Source organism: Gobio gobio (assembly GCF_949357685.1).
Source record: "Gobio gobio genome assembly, chromosome: 17".
In the NCBI taxonomy this organism is placed as follows: domain Eukaryota; kingdom Metazoa; phylum Chordata; class Actinopteri; order Cypriniformes; family Gobionidae; genus Gobio; species Gobio gobio.
The window spans coordinates 2,660,720-2,681,497 of NC_137110.1; the positions used below are offsets into that span (position 1 = coordinate 2,660,720).

The window sequence follows — 20,778 nt, forward strand, 5'->3', positions numbered from 1 at the left end:
GAACCGGCCACAGGGTCATGGAGGACCAGTGGAGAACCGGCCACAGGGTCATGAAGAACCAGTGGAGAACCGGCCACAGGGTCATGAAGGACCAGTGGAGAACCGGGCACAGGGTCATGGAGGACCAGTGGAGAACCGGCCACAGGGTCATGGAGGACCAGTGGAGAACCGGCCACAGGGTCATGAAGGACCAGTGGAGAACCGGCCACAGGGTCATGGAGGACCAGTGGAGAACCGGCCACAGGGTCATGAAGAACCAGTGGAGAACCGGCCACAGGGTCATGAAGGACCAGTGGAGAACCAGCCACAGGGTCATGGAGGACCAGTGGAGAACCGGCCACAGGGTCATGAAGGACCAGTGGAGAACCGGCCACAGGGTCATGGAGGACCAGTGGAGAACCGGCCACAGGGTCATGGAGGACCAGTGGAGAACCGGCCACAGGGTCATGGAGGACCAGTGGAGAACCGGCCACAGGGTCATGAAGGACCAGTGGAGAACCAGCCACAGGGTCATGGAGGACCAGTGGAGAACCGGCCACAGGGTCATGGAGGACCAGTGGAGAACCGGCCACAGGGTCATGGGCGGCCGAGGCTCATTGATGCCCGTGTGGTCCGATCAAACAGAATCAAACCAGTGCCCATGTTGACCCCTGACCCCGCCCAAAGCACCAACAGTGGCACGTGAGCATCAGAACTGGACCAAGGAGCAATGGAAGAAGGCGGCCTGGGCTGATGATCACGTGTTCTTCTACATCACGTGGATGGCCGGGTGTGTGTGTGTGTGGCTGACCTGGGGAACACATGGCACCAGGTGCATTATGGGAAGAAGGCGTGGCGGCGGAGGCAGTGATGCTTTGGGCAATGTTCTGCTGGGAAACCTTGGGTCCTCCATCATGTGGATCTCAATCCAATTGAGCATCTGTGGGATGAGCTGAACAAACAAGTCCGATCCATGGAGGCCCCACATCACAACTTACAGGACTTAAAGGATCTGTTGCTAACATCTTGGTGCCAGATACCACAGCACACCTTCAGGGGTCTAGAGGAGTCCATGCCTCGATGGGTCAGGGCCCAACACAATATTAGGTTATGCCTGATCGGTGTATATTCACATAGAAACTGGTTATTTTAAACAATATTTCAAAAAAAATTCAGAAAGCTCTTTTTAAAACAATCTCACAGCCTCAAACGTTTGATGATCAAAACAATTAAAGAAGTAGTTCACCCTAAAATGAAAATTACAATCAAATCTGTTATTTTCTCCCATGAAATAACACACAATATGAGTGTGAGTACATGAATATTACGGAGCAGCAAATAACACAGCACTGGTTTATTGGCAGGATGTTATTGGTCTATTTCAAGACTTCAAAACTCAAGCACAAATACCTGAAACACAGCCAAATTCCCTCTCTGAGCATCCGTTTCCCTTTTTAGTTGGCGTAAACAGGAAGTGGGCGGTGAGGGCTTCGTGGTCAGAGTAAGGAAAGGGCTGACCAGGAACTGGACCTTTAGTGGTGGACAAAGACTCGCAGCTCACATCGACTTCCCCTGACCCCTGCAGAGAAACAGCAGAAACTAAAACTCACTGTGTGTCAAAGTGTGTTCAGATCATTACACCAGAGAGAAAACAACACTTAAAGCTGCACTATGTAAGTTTCCCGTCCACTAGAGGTCGCCTGTGGAGCTGAGGAACCGCTGGAGCGATTGTTAATGAGATGAACGCAACACACGCCTCGCGAGCAGTGGGACTTTTATTATGCCACAGTCGCCACTTCCGCTCCTCCGCTCATGAGTGTGAGGTAACGCAGCTCTGCTGATCATATTAGACTCATCTGAGTGTGTTGATGATGGGATGGCGTTACTCTGTGTGTTCTCTCAGCAATGCTATGACACCTCACACGTCCCGGTTCCTCAGGTAAAATAGCATCTCACCATTTACAAATAGTCGGAAACATTTGGGATATTGTAAGTACTAGGGCTGCATCCAATGACAATTTTTTTCGGTCGATTAATCTGTCGATTATTTTTTCTATTGGTTGAATAATCTAACAATTATTATTTTCCCTGTTATCCGACTAATCTAACGATTATTTTCCGATTAGTTGCCTAAGCTATCGATGCCTTTTCCCGGTTAGTCGCCTAATCTAACGCTTATTTTACGGTTGGTTGACTAATCTACCGCTTCTTTTCAATTAGTCGCCTAAACTATCGATTACTTTTCCCGCTTAGTCGTCTAATTTATCGATTACTTTTCCCAATTGGTCACCTAATCTAACGATTATTTTCCGGTTGGTTGACTAATCTAACGCTTCTTTTCGATTAGCCGCCTAAACTATCGATTACTTTTCCCGATTAGTCGCCTAATCTAACGATTATTTTCCCCACAAGGTCGCCTGATCTAACAATTATTTTCCGGTTGGTTGACTAATCTAAGGCTTCTTTTCGATTAGTCGCCTAAACTATCGATTACTTTTCCCGATTAGTCGTCTAATCTAACGATTATTTTCCCCGCAAGGTCGCCTGATCTAACGATTATTTTCCGGTTGGTTGGCTAATCTAATGCTTCTTTTCGATTAGTCGCCTAAACTATCGATTACTTTTCCCGATTAGTCGCCTAATCTAACGATTATTTTCCCCGAATAGTCCCCTGGTTTACCGATTATTTTCCGGTTGGTTGACTAATCTAACTCTTCTTTCCGATTAGTCGCCTAAACTATCGCTTGCTTTTCCCGATTAGTCGCCTAATCTAACGATTATTCCCCCCCCCCGATTTGTCGTCTAATCTAACAATTATTTTCCAGATTAATCTGATGATTCTTTTTTTACTGATTATTGTATTTCAAAGAGGGTAGTGAATTTGTATATTATTTTAACATGAAATCAATGAATGATGACAATATGAATTGTATTTCAGATGTATAGTGTACTTACGCCATTTTATAATGAAATATATGAACACAAGACGCATTTTAAACATGTATAACTAATGATACTATTCATCATAAAATGTACACAGAGTAGGCCTAATTAGGAAATGTGGTTTACTATAATAGTCGAGTATGATTTACTTATTGATTGGTGTCAATAGTAAACGAAAATGCACTTGTATTTATCTGCAAAAGGTTCACATACTGGAGCTTTCAGATAGTGTTAATGTAGAACTAATCGTCTATTTTGAAGATATACATGTGCATTAACTAAAGCTGCCGGAACTTTTTGCCCAAACTTCAAAGACATTTAAATGATTAAAACTAGAGGCATATCTTAACTTTAATGTTACTTTAATCATGTAAACTACCTGTATACAGCATGTTATATGCATATACGTTTGGGACAGCGGTCGCATTTGCAGCAGATATATGCAGCCCATAATAAATCAAAGCCATTATTCTAGATCTGTTCTATTCTAGAATGTAAATAATGTGACGCGTCGATGCATTTCACGCATGTTGACGTATTTTCGTAGTTGCAGCCCTAGTAAGTACTCAACTGAACACAATATATAACACTGGCCTAGTGGAGTTTGGATATTTTACTGAACAAATCTTACATAGTGCAGCTTTAATATCATAGAAAAATCTAACGTTCACCTTAAACAGGATGTAGTCTATCCGGACTCCTCCTCCAAAGGGAACGAGAGCATCGGTGTGTGTGTACGGGTTTTCAGATATATGAGTGAATCCTTCCTCACACCCCTGGTATCAACGATGGGAGGTTATTATAAATCATAACTTATGTCATTAAATCATAACTGTCTTCCTCTCAGTGTTATGCATGCAAACCCATCTTTACTGAAGAAGATGGACTGTGTATATCAGGAATTAAAGGATTAGTTCACTTTTAAATAAACTTTTGCTGATAATTTACTCACCCGCATCTCATCCAAGATGTCCATGTCTTTCTTTCTGCAGTCGAAAAGAAATTAAGGTTTTTGATGAAAACGTTCCAGGATTTTTCTCCATATAATGGACTTCAATGGGCCCCAAATGGCCCAAATGAGTTTCAGTGCAGCTTCAAAGGGCTTTAAACGACCCCAGATGATGAATAAGGGTCTTATCTAGCCAAACCATCAGCAGTATTTATGATATTATTTTACCTCTTATCAGATGAACGTGATCATCTCTGAGCTCAGCCATAACTTCCACTGAGTGAGGTCAAAATACGAGCGTGGTCATAGATGTATACGTAGATGCCTCATTAGCGTCTGCACAGATCAATAGAATGAGGCATCTACGGTCGATATATCTATGACCACGCTCGTATTTTGACCTCACTCAGCAGAAGTTATGGCTGAGCTCAGAGATGATCACGTTCATCTGATAAGAGGTAAAATAATATCATAAATACTGCTGATGGTTTGTCTAGATCAGACCCTTATTCATCATCTGGGGTCGTTTAAAGCCCTTTGAAGCTGCACTGAAACTCATTTGGGCCGTTTGGGGCCCATTGAAGTCCATTATATGGAGAACAATCCTGGAATGTTTTCATCCAAAACCTTCATTTCTTTTCGACTGCAGAAAGAAAGACATGGACATCTTGGATGAGATGCGGGTGAGTAAATTATCAGCAAAAGTTTATTTAAAAGTGAACTAATCCTTTAAATTTCAACTTGTAGGAAACGTGTATGTTTTAGGTCATTTTTAGACTTTTCCCTCATACTTGAGGTGTTTAGAATCTGTTTATGAGAAGATTTTGGCCAGGACTCTTCCGGATAGAAGAGATTGACATCTCACTGGCAGAGGTGGAAAGTAACGTATTACATTTACTCGTGTTACTGTAATTGAGTAGTTTTTCTGCGTACTTCTACTTTTTTAAGTAGTTTTAAAAATCTTTACTTTTACTTAAGTATGTTTTGTTATAATAAAGCATTTGTTCAACCAAAAAAAAAAGTTTTCATTAATTTAATGCCATTTTAACTGGTGATAATAATAACCATAATTTAATAATACAGTTTATTTATTAAATAATTAATACTGTGATGCTGTGAAACTGATGTTTTCATATTGAAAACCATGCTGAGTATTGTAAATAATATAATGATATTAGGCATGTGCCGGTATCAAATTTTCATGTTGCGATTAATTGCTGAAGCTTTTATCACGGTATACGGTATTATCACGATATTGAAATAAGTTGCAAAAAAAGTGTTGTCATACTATAACAGGTTTAATAACTTTCTTTCCAAACATTTAAATACAATAAAGAAATACACAAAAATTTAATATTTAAAACAGATTAAAGTGCAAAAGAATTATAAAGAACAGTAGGTATGCTGAAATGTACATTTAACTAAGATTAATACAAGCTTTAGAAGTATTTTTCATTGTCAGTTTGTTAATGAAGGAACTAATGTTAAATACTGGAGCCTTGTAAAGTGTGTGATTGAACAACAGACAGAACATATTCATGGGCATGTCATTTAGTCCAGATTAAAATATAAAATGCAAGTTTGAAAATGAATAGCCTTAAGTCTTTAAGTATTATCAGAGCCATATAGAGAGAGAGTTGCGACAACGGAAGTTCAAAACTCTTGATAGTCACGTGATTCATGTAGACCTCGAATAGTTCCAGGAAGTGCTTTGACGGGCAATTCAAATTGATAGTCACAGTGACAGAACTGCGATTTTTTGTAATTAATAGTCAATAAATGCATTGATTTTCAATAATTTTATTACACATCGACATGTGTATGTAGCATGATTATGTAGTTACAGCGATGTTGTTTTTAAAATATATATTTTTTTAATGATAAATAATCTACACACGCAGGCTTTAATGTACAAGTTATTTTGATTAAGATGTGCTGATAATTTAAAATCTTACTGATTAAACGTCTTCCCTTTTAAAAGTGCATCACAAACGGTCTGTTCTGCTGTAACTCTATGGCGCGGCTGCTACTTCCGGGAACTATTGAGAGTCTCCACGAGCCGCCATTGCTGTAAAAAAAACCGTTCCATTGGAGTCTATGGAGTTGTCGCAACTCTCTCTCTCTATGGCTCTGAGTATTATGTAGTAGGTTGTGTGATTACTGGAGAAACGGCTGCATTTCTGCTGTTCCGTCAGCGCCCTCTGCTGTCGAAGAGTGAATGTGCACATCAGCGCGTCTCCTCATTCCGCCATGTGCTCGGCTCATGCACGGTCTATTTACATCAGTGCGCGTTCCTCTTGGTCTATTTACATCAGTGCGGGTTCCTCTTGGTCTATTTACATCAGTGTGCGTTCCTCTTGGTCTATTTACATCAGTGCGCGTTCCTCTTGGTCTATTTACATCAGTGCGGGTTCCTCTTGGTCTATTTACATCAGTGCGGGTTCCTCTTGGTCTATTTACATCAGTGCGCGTTCCTCTTGGTCTATTTACATCAGTGCGCGTTCCTCTTGGTCTATTTACATCAGTGCGCGTTCTACTTGGTCTATTTACATCAGTGCGCGTTCCTCTTGGTCTATTTACATCAGTGCGCGTTCCTCTTGGTCTATTTACATCAGTGCGCGTTCCTCTTGGTCTATTTACATCAGTGCGCGTTCCTCTTGGTCTATTTACATCAGTGCGGGTTCCTCTTGGTCTATTTACATCAGTGCGGGTTCCTCTTGGTCTATTTACATCAGTGCGGGTTCCTCTTGGTCTATTTACATCAGTGCGCGTTCCTCTTGGTCTATTTACATCAGTGCGGGTTCCTCTTGGTCTATTTACATCAGTGCGCGTTCCTCTTGGTCTATTTGCATCAGTGCGGGTTCCTCTTGGTCTATTTACATCAGTGCGGGTTCCTCTTGGTCTATTTACATCAGTGCGGGTTCCTCTTGGTCTATTTACATCAGTGCGCGTTCCTCTTGGTCTATTTACATCAGTGCGGGTTCCTCTTGGTCTATTTACATCAGTGCGGGTTCCTCTTGGTCTATTTACATCAGTGCGCGTTCCTCTTGGTCTATTTACATCAGTGCGGGTTCCTCTTGGTCTATTTACATCAGTGCGCGTTCCTCTTGGTCTATTTACATCAGTGCGCGTTCCTCTTGGTCTATTTACATCAGTGCGGGTTCCTCTTGGTCTATTTACATCAGTGCGGGTTCCTCTTGGTCTATTTACATCAGTGCGCGTTCCTCTTGGTCTATTTACATCAGTGCGCGTTCCTCTTGGTCTATTTACATCAGTGCGGGTTCCTCTTGGTCTATTTACATCAGTGCGGGTTCCTCTTGGTCTATTTACATCAGTGTGCGTTCCTCTTGGTCTATTTACATCAGTGCGCGTTCCTCTTGGTCTATTTACATCAGTGCGGGTTCCTCTTGGTCTATTTACATCAGTGCGCGTTCCTCTTGGTCTATTTACATCAGTGCGGGTTCCTCTTGGTCTATTTACATCAGTGCGGGTTCCTCTTGGTCTATTTACATCAGTGCGCGTTCCTCTTGGTCTATTTACATCAGTGCGCGTTCCTCTTGGTCTATTTACATCAGTGCGGGTTCCTCTTGGTCTATTTACATCAGTGCGGGTTCCTCTTGGTCTATTTACATCAGTGCGCGTTCCTCTTGGTCTATTTACATCAGTGCGCGTTCCTCTTGGTCTATTTACATCAGTGCGGGTTCCTCTTGGTCTATTTACATCAGTGCGGGTTCCTCTTGGTCTATTTACATCAGTGCGCGTTCCTCTTGGTCTATTTACATCAGTGCGCGTTCCTCTTGGTCTATTTACATCAGTGCGCGTTCCTCTTATTCTATTTACATCAGTGTGCGTTCCTCTTGGTCTATTTACATCAGTGCGCGTTCCTCTTGGTCTATTTACATCAGTGCGCGTTCCTCTTATTCTATTTACATCAGTGCGCGTTCCTCTTGGTCTATTTACATCAGTGCGCGTTCCTCTTGGTCTATTTACATCAGTGCGCGTTCCTCTTATTCTATTTACATCAGTGCGCGTTCCTCTTATTCTATTTACATCAGTGCGCGTTCCTCTTGGTCTATTTACATCAGTGCGCGTTCCTCTTGGTCTATTTACATCAGTGCGCGTTCCTCTTTGACTTGTTGTTCATTTTAAACGGTTGATGGGTAAAGTATTCTTAAAATTCATTCTAAAAATCGGAATAATTCGTAATAAATAATTATTCACGGTATTTTGAAGTGCCCACGATAACAATATTGTGCATGTTTATTATTGCGGTATATCGTATTACCGTTTACCGGCACATGTCTAAATGATATATACTTAAAATAAATGTGTAAGTAGTAAAACAATACAAACGCAAACGGGACAAAAAATGCGTTTTAAGTTTAGAAACATTTTGAGTGTTGTTGGTCAGATAAAATGAAAGAGAAAAGAAAAATGGAATGGAATGTGAAAAATCAGTTTTTTTTTTTTTTTTTGTCGTACACATATCCTTATAAGTATGATTGGCTGTATTATTTGTGTCCCCTTCAAAATTTGCTCTTGAGAAATTTCATGTTTATTGTCCCCCCCAACTGTTAGATGAAATTTACGCCCCTGCTCTGAGTACATTTTAAATGAACTACTTTTTACTTTTACTTGAGTACATTTACAGACCGGTACTTTTACTTCTACTTAAGAAAAATTTCATTGAAGTAATAGTGCGTTTACTTGAGTAGAATATTTAGTTACTCTTTCCACCTCTGCTCACTGGGATTGTTCCTGGTAAAGTGAAGGATGAATGGAGGTCATGTACGAACATCGAAGTGTGTGGCCTCGCTGAAGCTGTCCCGGAGCCCGGTGTAGTTTCTCAGCAGTCGGGTCCCAAGATCCTCCGGGTGCATGTTCAGATCTCCGGCCAGAACCACCACATCCGCTCCAGCACTCGTGTGCCTGTTGGGAAACACACAGTCGTGAGCAAGGACAGCAGAAACCTGGGCGGCTGACGTTTGAGCGGCACATTTTACCCCACCGTATGAACTGCTGCAGCTCCCAGGCCTGGACCACTCGGTGGGGCAGATATGAGTCCTTCTCTCTGCAGTATTCAGCATGAAGCTGTGAGGAAAACACACGGGCCATGGTCACATGACGTCAGATTGCAACAATTCCAAATGCGTTTTCAGTGTTACTGGCTGATCATAGATTCAGTTTACACTTTTCTTCCGGGTCACCAGGGGCCAGTGTTAATTTTGACAGCATATTTTGATTTAGTTTTAGTCATAGTCTTTTGATTAAAATGCCATTTAGTTTTAGTTAGGGATGCACCGGTTGACCGGCCAAAAGTTGCGCGAGCTGAAGTTGCGTGTACTGAAGTTGCGCGAGCTAAAGTTGCACGTGCTGAAGTTGCGCGAGCTAAAGTTGCGCGTGCTGAAGTTGCGTGTACTGAAGTTGCGCGGGCTGAAGTTGCGCGTGCTGAAGTTGCGCGAGCTAAAGTTGCGCGGGCTGAAGTTGCGCGAGCTGAAGTTGCGCGTGCTGAAGATGCGCGTGCTGAAGTTGCGCGAGCTAAAGTTGCGCGTGCTGAAGTTGCGCGAGCTGAAGATGCGCGTGCTGAAGTTGCGCGTGCTGAAGTTGCGCGAGCTGAAGTTGCGCGTGCTGAAGTTGCGCGAGCTGAAGTTGCGCGTGCTGAAGTTGCGCGAGCTGAAGTTGCGCGAGCTGAAGTTGCGCGAGCTGAAGTTGCGCGAGCTGAAGTTGCGCGTGCTGAAGTTGCGCGAGCTGAAATTGCGCGAGCTGAAGTTGCTCGAGCTGAAGTTGAAGTTGCGCGAGCTGAAGTTGAAGTTGCGCGTGCTGAAGTTGCGCGAGCTGAAGTTGAAGTTGCGCGTGCTGAAGTTGCGCGAGCTGAAGATGCGCGAGCTGAAGTTGCGCGTGCTGAAGTTGCGCGAGCTGAAATTGCGCGAGCTGAAGTTGCTCGAGCTGAAGTTGAAGTTGCGCGAGCTGAAGTTGAAGTTGCGCGTGCTGAAGTTGCGCGAGCTGAAGTTGAAGTTGCGCGTGCTGAAGTTATTAAAATCTTGTTAACATTAGTTAATGCACTGTGATGTTTATATTAACTAGCGTTAACAAAGATGAACAAATACAGTAACAAATGTACTGCTCATGGTTAGTTCATTTGAGTTAATACATTAACTAATGTTAACTAATGACCGTTATTCTAAAGTGTTACCTTTTATTTTACCTTAAAATGACATTCACTTAATTTGATTTAAAAAGCACCTGCTCTTAGTTTTTTTCGTTGCACTAAACATTATTTGATTTAACATTTTGGAACAATTATATACTTTGGTTTTATTGAATTTCACTGGTAAAGACTTTTTTTCTTTACACTGAATTTAAAAACAAATGCTGATTTAAGTAACATCTTTGTTTGGATTGCAGAATATGCCGTTGTTGCCTTTAATTTCACCTTTCAGCCTTTTCATTTCCAATTCAATTTCCTGTTAATTTCAGATTGCCGACTTGTTTTCATTAGCCAAAAGCCAATTTAGCCTGTTAAATACCAAATAAACATCTTGTTCATGTATACTTTCATTCTTTTATTGTGTAAAAAAAAAAAAAAAATCGGAATCGGAATCGGCCAGTTTTCTTGAAAAAAAACGGTATCGTAATCGGCCATGTAAAATCATGATCGGTGCATCACTAGTCTGTACTCGAAAAGTTCAGTAACGATTCAGCCACAATCTTGTCGTTGAAAAAACTAATTCAGACAAACATACCAAAATTGAAGAAAAACGAGGAAAAAAATATCCATAAGAATAATTCCCACTGAAGAAAAGGTGATGCTGGTGTAGAGCATAGCTGTCAACATAGAACATTGAAAATAAGGGAGATTTCCCGGAATCCATCCACAAAATAAGGGATTTTTTTTTACACGATTCTTACCCACAAACTTTAAAAAAAAGAGTCTAAAGAGTTTATAACTACACAAAATATTTTGATTTTGGCCGTCAGCGTCCTGATCCATCATTGCACATCACACTCATCTACTATACTCTCCTTGAAGTTTACTTCCCGCTACTTTTTCCCTCTTCCTCCCGCCCGCGGCTGCAACTGTCTTCTTCTTCTTCGATAGTAGCCTAAGCCAGTGATTCCCAACCTTTTTCAGTCATTTTATCATACATTACGCTAGGGGTATAACGGTACAGATTGCTCACAGTTCGGTTTGTATCACGGTTTTAGGTTCACGGTTTCGGTACTGTTCAGTATTTGCTATGTTCAGGGAAAAAAGGACTACTGTCAAATAAAAAAAAAGAAAATAATAAGAACAAATCATTTAAATACAAGCAGCAGCACAAATAAATACTATTGAGCAAAGATACTAATAAAATAAACTATGCTTTTCAGGTTTTTCAGGTACGTCTAACATTAGTTTTCAGGTACAGAAATTGATCAAATGTAAAATAACATTGCATATTTGACTGTATAAATTAAAGATTAATCCTATTAAACTTACAAAAGCTATTCAATCAAGAGCAGTGAGTGATGTCCTTGTCTTTTGTTTGACATTAAACAGACAGCAGTAAAGGCTACTGCCCCTTTAAGACCTCGGATATGCGTCGTCTTTTCTGGACTGTATAAAACTTACTTAAGCCATATACAGACTATGTCTGCTAGAATACTCATCAATATGGACATGTTGACATGCTCTTGAACGGACAAACTCACGCAAAAAGTAAGACTTGAAAGAGAATTCAATATTTGCGCGCTGAGAGACGTGTGCGCGCTCTCGGATAAGTGCACAGACAAATTTTCTCACAGTGCGCGCGACTTCTCATTCGCGTCTTCTGGCACTAAACCAGATAGTTGCGTGTTCTGTTAACACAATCAGAACGTAAAAATACGGGATATTTTACGGGAAAATACTAAAACGGGAAGACAGCGGGAAAAGAGCTAAAATACGTGAGAAACCCGGAAAAAACGGGAGGGTTGACAGCTATGGTGTAGAGTCCGTCGTGAACGCCTAGATTCAGAGTAGCCCATCCTGCTGCTGATACATATGGCCTACATTGAGCATTTGCAAACGTATTGTTCCTCCACTCATGACCTCAAGAATGCCTAAAGGCCTTTGCACACGGAGTCCGAAATTACAAAACATTATACATTTGACATTATATTTTGAACTAGTGGTTGGCAATTATATTTGGATGGGTCCCTCCCTTATTTGTTGTGTTTAATTTTGTCTTCAAGTTGTTACAAGATGACACTGAAATCACACGCATGAACTCACATGAGTTACAAACACATGAACCGCCAGCCCGTTGATGTTCAGCAGGACCTTCCCGACGGCCTTCCCCCCGAACCAGTCGCCATGTTGAGCCTGACACAAGATCACATGATTAACATCCTTCATGAGACCAGCCAATCAGCTCTGAGACGGAGAGAGTTACCATATACGGGTATCCGTTTAATGAGTATCGGTACAGAAAGGCATCATGGATTCGATGTCTGGAAAACACGGCCAGTCCGCTCCCGATAAATCCACTGAAGACAGAAGAGAAAGCATTCATAACTGTGTCCTCGTGCGTTTAATCCCACAGGACATGCATTTAGAGATCATGACTTACCTTTTAAAATGATGGGAAAATGGATAGACGTTCCCGATCTTCTTCTTTAAAAACAGAAAGTCTTTCTCACACCAGACCTGTAACAGCGCAGACACACACATGTTCAGTACAATCCTGTGTCTCAAAGACACCTGACACATCTCACTCAGTGTTTAACCCTCATATGATCCGCACACACACACCAGGGCTCCAGAGTGCGACTAAATGGTCGCATTTTGCGACTAAAATTTGAGAGTGTGCGACTGAATTTTACATCCAGTCGCACATGTGCGACCAGTAAATTTGCCTGCTGTCGGTACTGGAGAAATTAAGAAAATACACTTACTAATTATAATTGATAGACGTAATGTCTGGCAAATTCTATCTTTGCCAGCCGTTTCTATATGAGATAATATTAAACCATTTGTCCGTGATGCATTTTTGCCATTCGCAATGCAGAAGCGAGAGAAAGCGAGCGAGCACTGTCACAGGAGCTACAGTGAACACAACACCACAGTCAGCTTAATGAGTGAGGATGGCCAAGAGAACTACACAAAAGTTTAGTCTTCTTAAACTTTAGGGATGTGCTGTGATATTAATCTAATTTTATTTTCGATTTTGGCTTTCCAGAATTATAAAAAAGATGATATGAGGTAAAACTATTCCTATAGCCGTGTTCCGTCGAGCGCGACATCCTTCCCTTCACAGCCTTGCGCTGTCATTTCTCCTTAAACCTAAACTAAACGTCAGATTCAGTGATTGTTGTAAACTGCAGTCTCTACTGTTGCTAAACGGCGGGATGTGTTTGATAATAAAGAGCTATTAAATGCACAATAATCCGCGCAAGAGACGCTGTTTCCAACTTCAAGGCGGTATATGTGTGTGTGCTGCGAAATTGACCGATTTGCACATTATATTTTAGGCTTCGCGTGCGCGTCTAAACCATCAAATAAACAACAAATAGCCGGTGTCAAAATGACCGGATTGGAGAGTAGTTATTTTAACAGTTTATATCTTAAATGGGCGTAAATAGTTTGGAGAAATAGGAGAATATGATATTAGGCTATTAGTTCTACATTCGATCGGTCTTAAAGGGGCAGCGTCTAATAAACCTGCTGACGATTGAGCCATTAATTCGAATCGAACAAAAGGCAAATAGAAAATATTCACATCTCTTGAATTAATAACTTTAGCTTTTATAAGCATTAATCTATCAATTTATACAGTGAAAACTATGCAGTGTTATTTTACATTTCATTGCTTTATTAGATTTCTTTGTAGGTTTGTTCTTTCTAAGTAATATTAATGTTAGCAGACCTTCCGAATGCCGGCACACTGGTCCATTTACAAATAGATGTTTTATATTTTTGTTCAAACTTTGCGGTTTCTTTTGCTATAGATATTTTACTTTTCAGATTATAAAGCCATGTTAATTATGTTCTTAATTATGTTTTTTAAATATATAAAGTATAATAAAAAGAACCGGTAAGAATACTGTTAAAGTACCGGATCGATAAGCAGTATCGGTAAGAGTAGTAATACCATTAAAATCTTAACGATACCGATCCCTATTAGTAATACCAGAGCCCGTCTACGGAGAGCCTGCCCACTCCCTATTAAGCCCTGTTGTACAGAATTTTGGTTGTAGTACCACCAGAGTTCCACTGGGGGCGATCGCCATGAGTGCAAAATGAATGGAAGTCAATGGGGCTTGACGGCTAAATTTGTCTCTTTCACCCGATTGCCGTTGAGAAATCTCAGAAATGATTGTAGATTTTGCAAGTTCAACATGGGTTTTAGGTCGAAAGTTGAATGAACGAGTACTTATGTCCTTTTGATTTCTTACAGGTTGAGTTGTTGTTGTCCATAACACGCTAGCATTCTGCTAATGAACGCTGATTGGTCAGTGAAGGACTGATTACGACCAGAGATCCCGCTTGATGGCATCGTGTCATCTGAAGCGGGACCAGAAACAAACAAAACAAAAACTCTTCTAGCACGTGTATTTACCTGTGTCAGCTGTGTTGTCGATGCCTCGAGAGAAAAGAAAGTGCAGAGCGCGAAAGCACCAGAGCGACTGAAGGATTGCCGTTAAGCAGTATCTCTGGTCGTACATGTGTATGACGTCATTGACACTTTAAAAGACTTTTTAAAGCAAATAAGTGACTCTAAAAAATCTAACACCCAGCAATGTGTAATTTATTTGCATTTCCTTTCGAATACAACATTCAAATTACTAGATAAAAAATTATATCCTGAGAAAAGTGGATTTTTATTGGTATAGCGCCATAGACCTCCATTCATTCTGCACTCGTCCTGTGAGCGCCCTCATATGGAATCAGAGAGGAACTGCAACCAGTTCAGAAGCCGGAAGTTCAGTGAGAGTGAAACTTCTCGCCATATTAGACATTCTCTGGTAATACAGTGGAAATTAGTAGATTTGGTTAGCATGTTGATTTACGGTGTGCGCCCCTAAAATTTCTGATTGTGCCCCTAAAATTTTCAGTTGGGGGCCACTGTGCTCCTAGTGAAAAAAGTTAGTCTGGAGCCCTGCACACACACACACACACACACACACACACACACACACACACACACACACGTGCGCACTCATATGATCTGATGTTCTCCTCATTCAAAACAATAGTTCCCTTGATCTCAGTGGCATAAGATTTTGTGATTTTTGTTACATTATCTATCTAAACACTCTCACACACACACACACACACACACACACACACACACAAACATGCACATGCACGCACTCACACACAAACACACATCCACGCACGCACTCACACACACACACACAAACACATCCACACATGCGCATACACACATGCACGCGCACACACACACACACATCCACACATGCGCATACACACATGCACGCACTCACACAAACACACATCCATGCACGCACGCACACACACAAACATCCACACATGCGCATACACACATGCACGCGCACACACATCCACACATGCGCATACACACATGCACGCGCACACACACAAACACATCCACACATGCGCATACACACATGCACGCACTCACACACACACACACACATCCACACATGCGCATACACACATGCACGCGCACACACACACACACACACATCCACACATGCGCATACACACATGCACGCGCACACACACAAACACATCCACACATGCACGCACTCACACAAACAAACATCCACACATGCGCATACACACATGCACGCGCACACACACAAACACATCCACACATGCGCATACACACATGCACGCACTCACACAAACACACATCCACGCACGCACGCACACACACAAACATCCACACATGCGCATACACACATGCACGCACTCACACAAACACACATCCACGCACGCACACACACAAACACACATGCACGCGCACACACACAAACACATCCACACATGCGCATACACACATGCACGCGCACACACACACACACACACACATCCACACATGCGCATACACACATGCATGCGCACACACACTAACACATCCACACATGCGCATACACACATGCACGCACTCACACAAACACACATCCACGCACGCACACACACAAACACACATGCACGCGCACACACACACAAACATATCCACACATGCGCATACACACATGCACGTGCACACACACACACACATCCACACATGCGCATACACACATGCACGCGCACACACACTAACACATCCACACATGCGCATACACACATGCACGCACTCACACAAACACACATCCACGCACGCACACACACAAACATCCACACATGCGCATACACACATGCACGCGCACACACACAAACACATCCACACATGCGCATACACACATGCACGCACTCACACAAACACACATCCACGCACGCACGCACACACACAAACATCCACACATGCGCATACACACATGCACGCGCACACACATCCACACATGCGCATACACACATGCACGCGCACACACACAAACACATATCCACGCACGCACGCACACACACAAACATACACACATGCGCATACACACATGCACGCACTCACACAAACACACATCCACGCACGCACGCACACACACAAACATCCACAAATGCGCATACACACATGCACGCGCACACACACATCCACACATGCGCATACACACATGCACGCGCACACACACAAACACATCCACACATGCGCATACACACATCCACGCGCACACACACACACACACATCCACACATGCGCATACACACATGCACGCGCACAAACACACATGCGCACACACAAACACATGCACGCACTCACACAAACACATCCACACATGCGCATACACACATGCACGCGCACACACACAAACACATCCACACATGCACATACACGCGCACACACACAAACACATCCACACATGCACGCGCACACACAAACACACATCCACACATGCACATACATGCACACACTCACACAAACACACATCCACGCACGCACACACAAACACACACACACACACACACACAATTGGTCAAACACATTTCCCCGGTTTCACAGACAAGGCTTAAGTCTAGTTTCAGACTAAAATGCATGTTTGAGCAGTTTCTAAAAATATGTCAGTGCCATTGTTCTGTCGGATGCACACCAGTGATGTGTTTTATATGAAAACTACGTAAATATCCTGATGAACTAAAGCCTAATCCTGTCTGTGAATCTGTGAACCCGGGCCTTTATTCCTAAAACTGTAAACTGCATGTTCTCTTCTGACCAGCAGATGGCAGATTCTGCTTCTAACACGTAGATCAATATCCAGAAACATTTCATTTAGATCATCATTACAGAAATTAATATTTCATATGCAAGCTAATGGTGTAGTTGAGTCATGTTGTGGTAAATAGGCAAAAAGTACCACATATCCCCCAAAACACAGCATAAATGTATAGCTGGGAAGTAAATTTAAAAAATGATTTTTTTTTTGTACAGATTTTCTACGCAATCGCTCTGAATGTGTGGGATCTGAATGGAGCCCAAAGACCCCGAGCGTAAAGGGGCCATGAGCACCATATGAGGGTTAAACAGTTCATTAATGATGAGCAATAATGTGAGAGAAGTGGCTCCTCTAAATGTGTGGAATATGTGAGAAATATTAAAAACAGCGACTCAGGGGTTGGACAGAGACACTGGATTTATAAATGCATGTGCGACCCATAATAATAAATGATTGTGCTTTTTGAGAATAGTCATGAAAATGCACTATCCAAACTAAAAGGGCTTTGGAATATAGACCTAAATTTGGGCTTGTTTTAAATAAGACACTCGGCAGATTATTGCTGATGTGAAAGCATTTCAAAATATGTAAGTATGAAAAAGTTATGGAAGTTTATAATACTGTAATAAATATTTTTATTTTATATAAAATATATATTTTACAAAAAAAATGTACTCTAAAATTACTATAAATCAAAGCCATGTGTCTAAACAAGTTGTGTTCCAAATTTGAAGTTGATATCACAAAAATGTAAGTCACCATGAGATTTTGTTCAGGCGCTGTACCAAATATAGCCACCGGGTGTCACACTTTCCATTGATTGTTTTTTTGATGCAGTTTCCTGTACATTTCTGTCCAAATGTCACTTCCATCATAAAACAGTCACCAAATATGGAACCTTGAGACTCAGACCTTTCCAACGATATGTGTTTTGTCAAGAAAATATTTTGATTATAAAGTAGTATTTTGTAATACGAAACATGACACCGCCCACTAGGGGGAGGAGCCCGCTAGAAGAATTTAGAGGACCGTTTCCATGGTAACGCAACGTCTGATTTCAAAACGGTTTTCACAGGATGATTTTTGAGTTTGTAAGCTTTCAAATGATACCTAATTTATGATTTCTAAAATATATGATACGAAAAAAGGCAATCAAAAAAAAGAGCGTCAGGGAACAGTTAAGGGGTTTTAAAACCAGGTGATTTAATCTCATTGTCCAACCCCTGTATGTGTTGTCCATGCAGATGTGTGTGTGTGTGTGTGTGTGTGTGTGTGAGCAGCTTCACCTCCTGCAGTAACACTATATCCAGCTGTTCCTGGGTCAGCAGGTCTGCGATCAGAGCAAAGCGCTCGCTGCAGTTCTTACTGAGGTATCTGACCCCCCTGAAACAGTCACAGCACACGCATGTCATTTATGCAATATTACTCATTTATCAGTTTATAATAAACATTCAGTGCACAGACATCTGAGAGAAAATAAAAACATTTTACGATTTAAATCTATTTTAACAGTAAGAAAACCAAAAATCTGCATATGCAAATCTCTTTTTCCTGCAACAATACAGTAAAAATGTTTATGTACATTATTTTCTGTTTTATATTTTTTTTATGAAATGACAAATATTTATTATGAATATCTAATTTAATTAAACGTGTGCTTTATCACATCTGAAAAACAAATATTTTGTAGAAAAAGACAAGCTGTTAAGTTAATACAAAACATTTTTTCTGATAATATTTTTTGGCTTTAGTACAAAAACAAATACACACACACACACAAACAAACACGCAAGCACACGTACGTAAGCACACACACATGCACGCGCACACACACACACACGCGCGCACACACACACAAACACTCGCACACACATGCACACGCATGCACATATACAAAAACACGCAGGCACAAACAAACACACATATACCAATCATTTAATTTCCGGAAATTTGCTATAATAATCACATAAAAATATTATTTTTTGAACGATAACCTAAAAACCTTTAAAGACAGAAACACTGTGAGCGACAATTGTCAATCCATGATATTTTCTTCTGCTAAAGCCGTCAGCCCGCTTTATTTCATATTATTTATTAAAATAATCATATTTAACAGCAGAATTCCTGGTGAAAAACTACATTACCCATAATGCCGTACATAATTACACCAATCAGTGGGCCAGAATAACTCTTTAGCCCTGCCCACTCCCATCTCAAAATACTGAAATGTTTATATATATGCATATTTTGCAATAAACTTAAAATATATTGTTTTTCATACAATCAAAATTGGCAAATTAGTAGTTTTATATATATTTGATCATGCTTCATGGGATTGTAGTTCTAAAGACGTTAAACACACAGTCTTGTAGCTTTGTATTTTTGTCCAAATACTTTCTCGCTTCAAATCAAAGTTTGTAGAGTTGTGACTCTCTTTTTAAATCCCCATGGAAAAAAAGTACACTTCCGGAACCAGCGCTGTTGAACGCTATTGGATACTGTGTATTTTTATAATATTATACGCCAAAAATAACGTCTTGCTACAGGGACATGTTTATCCAAAGAGAGTCTTAATAGTGTTTTTATTATGTTGAAATCCAATAGAATATTCTCAGTAGAATCCGTTAATTTAACGTGAGGAAAAGTGTATCGATGTAGAGTGGACCTACCAGCAGTTGAGAGAGAAAACGCGTAATCTGATTGGCGCTGAGGTTGTCATGGCGATGCGTCTTCTGGCTCGGTCTGTGGATAAAGGAGAGGATTCAGGTTGAGCTCAAAATCGTTCAGCACAATAAACATTCCGTTGAGCGTTTCTCAGAACGACCGTTACTGTTCGTTTGAATCTGTTTACACAAAATACTGCAGGAAAAAGGGCAGAAAACGCCTACGTTACTGATTTGTCTTGAAAGTATCAACGTTTTGTATCAGCACTATACAAATAGTTCTTTGGAAACGTTCACTTATTGAATCTGCAATAATAAGTGTCCCATTTTAACTATTATTCACTGCCTAATTACCATAATCATACCAGTAATCATTGTCAAGTTGCTGAAGTGAACGGCGCGGTCACGTCATGCGCGTTACTTTTCTCAGCGCTTTCCAGGATGGACCAATCACATGCGTTGGTGAAGAATGACCGTTGGTGATGATTTTATATTTATTTAGGCGCGCAAAAAAAGGAATAACTTGAATTGATATATTTACACAAAATAATTTTATAGAGTAAAAATATAATAAAATTGCCTGAAACGCTCTCTGGAGGAAGATATTCTGCAACTCGTATGTTTTTGGACATTTACCATAGTTTTCCGAGTACCTATGAGTATATATCAAAACACCAACGTACTTTTTTGTGAGAGGAATGCTATAAATTCCTTATTAAATGCCTAATTACAAATAAACAGCGATTAAATCACTATTAGTGTAAATTAATGCCGTTGCTGAAGTGAACGGCGCTGTCACGTCATACGCGTTACTTTTCTCCGCGCTTTCCAAGATGGACCAATCACATGCGCTGGTGAAGAATGACCGTTGGTGATGATTTTATATTTATTTAGGCGCGGAAAAAGCAATCATTTGAATTAATATATTTA

General features: G+C 41.1%; 1 protein-coding gene across 1 annotated transcript in view; it reads right to left on the reverse strand.

The window, feature by feature from the left end:
* Positions 1-20,778, reverse strand: part of smpd2b (sphingomyelin phosphodiesterase 2b) — a 30,980-nt gene that overhangs the window by 7,534 nt on the left and 2,668 nt on the right. Inside the window, exons 2-10 of the mRNA XM_079841031.1 lie at positions 19,855-19,927; positions 18,472-18,568; positions 12,463-12,539; positions 12,286-12,379; positions 12,126-12,215; positions 8,880-8,962; positions 8,668-8,800; positions 3,594-3,698; positions 1,390-1,558 (exon numbers count right to left, since the gene is read on the reverse strand). Of these exons, the coding sequence (XP_079697157.1) occupies positions 1,390-1,558; positions 3,594-3,698; positions 8,668-8,800; positions 8,880-8,962; positions 12,126-12,215; positions 12,286-12,379; positions 12,463-12,539; positions 18,472-18,568; positions 19,855-19,904 (898 nt within the window). The 5' untranslated portion in view covers positions 19,905-19,927. The remainder of the gene's footprint in view (positions 1-1,389; positions 1,559-3,593; positions 3,699-8,667; positions 8,801-8,879; positions 8,963-12,125; positions 12,216-12,285; positions 12,380-12,462; positions 12,540-18,471; positions 18,569-19,854; positions 19,928-20,778) is intronic.